Source organism: Penaeus monodon, chromosome 37, assembly GCF_015228065.2.
Source record: "Penaeus monodon isolate SGIC_2016 chromosome 37, NSTDA_Pmon_1, whole genome shotgun sequence".
Lineage (NCBI taxonomy): Eukaryota > Metazoa > Arthropoda > Malacostraca > Decapoda > Penaeidae > Penaeus > Penaeus monodon.
The window spans coordinates 33,686,271-33,691,006 of record NC_051422.1 but is presented as its reverse complement, the minus strand read 5'-3'; the positions used below and the strand labels follow the sequence as shown (position 1 = coordinate 33,691,006).

Sequence of the window (4,736 nt, the reverse complement as noted above, 5' to 3'; positions counted from 1 at the left end):
TTGCTTTTGTGCCATTTTTGAATGTCTATATTTGTCATTTAATATGCTGTATCAAGATGGAAACAGAATTTACTTTATTGAAAATTTTCTGCCAAATCAACATCTAAAGTCATTAGCAGAGTATTCACACTACTGTGATATTTATTTACTGAAAATTTCTGCCATGCCAACACCTAGGGTCATAAGCAGCATACTCAAAATACAGTGATAGCATGAGTCTTGGGGCGAAGTCCCCAGGTAAGGAAGTGCTATATGACATCAAAGGTCATATGGGACTACGGTATAGTTAGGGTTAGGATTAAGTTCATGATTAGGGTAAATCTATAAGCTGAGCAGCACTAGAGGGTAGTATGGCAGTGAAAAGGGTAGTCAGGGGGAGCTGGTGGGTATAACATAAGGTAAAGTTAGAAGGGGAAGGAGTTAAGGGAATAAGGAGCATTATGATAGTATTGTGGCCAAATTGGCCAAAATGAGTAAGTGATTAGGACAAGTGGACAGATCAAGGGGATGAAGAAAAGGAAGAGGACAGGAGGAGAAATAAAGACTATGCAAAATTAGTTGAGACAAGGGCTGAGGACCAAGGAAAGGGGTGAACCACTCCATTGGGCCTTAGTCCGTCTCCTAAGCCCCCATGACAATGAGAAAGGGATGGGGGGGTGGGGATACAGTGTTTGTGGTGAAAAAGGCAAAAATGAGTTAATGATTAGCACAAGTGAACAGAAGAAAGTCTCCATTTCCTAAGTGCCCCCCCCCCCCATGGGGTTGGAGGAAAGTGCACAGACTCCTTATTATCTTTAGATATTCTATAACTTTGTGCAGGAACACTAATAATAGGTAACATTTTATTTGTGCAGTTTTTAAATATATTGATATTCAATTTCCTGCAATACACCCTGCACCACTGGTCACATTGGCCAGGAATAGGAACCTGAACATGGAAATTGTTCTCCTTCTTCTAGTCATGGCAGCACACAGATAATTCATTTCACACTTTTTTATTGATGGAAATAATGCAAAAGCCCCCTCCTAAATATCCACCACCTCTAATCACTGTCCAAGAGCTTTGTTCTCTAGTGGCGAGTCATTCCCCTCACTTTGACCTTCAGCCAATTTCTCTTGACAGCATGTTACCATCACCTCAGTTCTTAGCCAATTCTTTCACAACAATATATTCTCGTCACCCTTTCCTCTGCCAAATTCTTTTATGATGTGATAGTCACTTGGAGTCTCATGTCTCAGGATTCACTATAAATGCCTTTGGGTAATAAAACAACTCTCTTATATCAAAGCCTTTCTGTTTCATAAAAATCCAAATATTACAAAAAACATCTCATATACAATTAGTATTCACAAAAATTACACACAAGTATTTTCAGATCTCTTCATAAATTGAAAAAAAAGGACACATTTCTTTTAAATAATAAAAAATATAATTAATGGACATGTATTTTTTTAAATAATAAAAAATAAAAGGATCTACAGAATGCATTATGGACAAGCATTGTGGTGTTAACAGGCAGATATCCACTATAAATTACAACTTAAAAGAAAGCTAAAGGAACATTCCCAAATCTTTAACTTTGATTACAATATAAAGTACAAATTACCCAAAAAATGAAAAAAAATAAAATAAAATAAAATAAATAAATTGACATTCACATAAAAAATAAAAAAGAAAAACAATTCATCATTCGAACCAAAAAGTAAATGACAAAACTTAGGCAAAATAACAACAGATAAAGAGCGAGATTATTCTACATGATATGAAAGATCACAACGGGAGAATTTGTGAAAAAATTTACAAATGGCAGCGAAATTTGACAGTCCTCCTCCTCACAAATGGGGGGGAGGAGGAGATGCCAATTACAACAATGTAACGAGATGAGAACATGAAAATGACGAGCACAGACCTACGTCAATCCTCTATAACAAGGATAGCATAAATCTTGTCCAAAGATCAGCCAGATGTCAAGCGTATACTATAAAATATAATATATACACATTGTTTTACTATGTCCTCAAGGTACAAAAAACAATAGAAATAAAGTGACAAATTGCCATTTCCTTTTCTTTTTTTTCCATTCCATGAAGGAATGCAAACTGTCTTGACAGCCAATGTTGGAGGAATGAAAAGAAAGAAAAAATTAAAAATAGATTACTATCAAGAAAGAAGAAATACAATATAATAATGTAAATATTAGATAATAGATATAATAGATAACACCAAGAATATAACTTAAAAAGGGTGGGGGGGGAAAAAAATCAGTGTTTACAGAGATCACATTTTTACCACAGTGGAAGTTCTTACACATAAGAAAGAAGACATAGACCTACACTCTATATATTCATGGCAAGGGAGGGTTAGTCAGCCTAGTCTGAAGGATTCGGATTTGTCTGTAGATCTTGAGGGCCGGCCCTAGCTTCAGGTTCAGCCCCATCAGTACATCCGAACGGGTCAGCATCAGCAGCGCTGTGCCATCAATATCCTGAAAATAAAGTTCAATTTTGAAGGAAGCAAGGCTAACAGAAAAGCAAACACTTTAATTATGGGACTATTCTAAGAGAGATCAGGGATTCATCTAATCAGAGATTGAGTGGTGTCCAGATGAAATTTTGATAAGTGTACATCTACCTACGAATCATGACTAAATGTGAGGCTGAACAGAAGTAGTCCAGCAATAATGTATCTTATCTGGTATTCAGAGTAAGAAAATGCTAAACTTCTAATAAAAAATAAAATACTTTTCTAAGCATACAAACACTTTTTCTAACTTCTTTTATTTTGTTTATTTCTTTACCCCTTAGATGACAGTATTAGAAATCTCTCAGTGTCATAGACTCTGGTGATCTCTGGCAACCGTCCTGCCATTGGGAGTGGGAGTCCACTACATGTAGCAGAACTTCCTGCTCTACAGCGTCGCCACACGTATAGCCGTACCCGGCAGATCAAGTGGTTTGTTATGACGGTTATAGGTGTGGCCCAGCAGATACGAGTTGCAAAAGATTTATATCTAGTAAAATTTAATCAAAATACCATAACAAATTAATCCAAACATCAGGCCCCTTGTACTCAAAATTTCTTTAGGCTGACAGTCCTGATAATTACCATTCTTTAACCCTCCTTCAACCTAAAACCAGACTTTAAACATACACTAAAACTAACCTGTTCTCTGAAGACATCGGAAAAACTTTTGAAGCCCTTCTCATCAAAGTACTCTATAATTTGGTCCACAGTCCAGTGTGTTACATTTGGGATCTCCGGGTCATAAATATTGTTGTCCCAGGAACCACTGGAACCTCGGCTCTCATCATCAGGTACAGGGGAGTCTCTGGGCATGGGTAGTCCAGGCAAACAGTCATAGGCTGGAAAAAATAAAGAGATTAGATAGAGCACAAACACAGTAACAGATACAGTCAAAATCCAAAGGCTATTCTATACTTGTCAAAAGGTTAACTCCTTGGATCCAGATGACATGACCATCAGGTAATGAAAAAAACTGATGCAAGGTCCTGGTGATGTGAACATATTGTCATAGAAAAACTTGGTTGAGGGCCAGGGGGATCGGAATTTCAGCTGAAAAGCCAGCGTCAGGCAAATGACTTGCCATTAGTGCACAGCTCTTGGAGAGTGATTAGACACAAGGCAATGGGCTCTTGCCTTATTCCCATCAGTAAATGAGTTTGGAATGTAATATCAGTGAGCCATGGCTGGGAGAGGAGTGGCTCCAGGGATCCCACTATTTGCATCCTCAGGATTGTATTCCTGCAAGCCATGACTAGCACTGTAGGTTGCCTTCCAAATAATTGAATGTTATGAAAAAGAATAAGAATAAGAATAAGAAAAAAAAAAGTCACTTACTGTTATTATTATTGAACTGAGTTATGGACTACCACCATAGCAAAACAAGAGAGAGAGAGAGAGAGAGAGAGAGAGAGAGAGAGAGAGAGAGAGAGAGAGAGAGAGAGAGAGAGAGAGAGAGAGAGAGAGAGAGAGAGAGAGAGAGAGAGAAACTTATACAGACAGAGATAATGACATTGCAAAGTGAGGGCAAGGAGTCTTGCCACCATCAGTGAGTGTTCATGTGTGCCCAGCCTAAAAGCCACCCACCCATGAGAGTAGCCACTCAAGGAAGCCTAAAGTCCAGATTTTTGGCCATGTGGCAAGCAGCAAAGCACCTGGATCCAAGGTCTTAACTGTAATGCATGAAACAAAATGAAGGGCTCACCACTATAAACAATTGTGGAGCTCTTTCTATTGCTTCACAAATTGCAGGTAATCTTTTACCAAAAGCATCCTAGGACTGTTTCTTTCACTGTCCATAGATGAAAGGGAACATTTTTTTTTTCTTAACCAAATTGGCACAGATGGCAAGACTACAATGCCCACTGTAATAAAAGTTGATCTCTTGTCTTTACACATAGTTGGCTCTACAAGTGCTTAGTCACCAAGGAATCAGTTATTAGTCTTATCTATCTCACCTATTTACCCTTCTTGATTTTTTAAAGCTTCATCTCTACCATTTTGTTATCTTTAATGATATTAATTCTTAATAACAATTTAACAATCATAATATGAATAAGAATAACATTAAGAGTATTATAGAGAAAAGCATATTTTCCTGCAAATTCAAGGAATCAGGAACTCAGGGTGCAGTCACTAGGGCCTACTGATAGACTACTAGGTGGCTGAACACATGTGGAGCCATCGTATGTAACAAAATTCACAAAAACTACAG

The 4,736-nt window shown here is 37.6% G+C and overlaps 1 protein-coding gene across 1 annotated transcript in view; it reads right to left on the bottom strand.

Moving 5' to 3' along the window:
• Positions 1 to 1,278: 1,278 nt before the first annotated feature.
• LOC119596347 (atherin-like) overlaps positions 1,279 to 4,736 on the bottom strand; it is a 20,853-nt gene continuing 17,395 nt past the window's right edge. Inside the window, exons 5-6 of the mRNA XM_037945555.1 lie at positions 3,164 to 3,363; positions 1,279 to 2,486 (exon numbers count right to left, since the gene is read on the bottom strand). Of these exons, the coding sequence (XP_037801483.1) occupies positions 2,346 to 2,486; positions 3,164 to 3,363 (341 nt within the window). The 3' untranslated portion in view covers positions 1,279 to 2,345. The remainder of the gene's footprint in view (positions 2,487 to 3,163; positions 3,364 to 4,736) is intronic.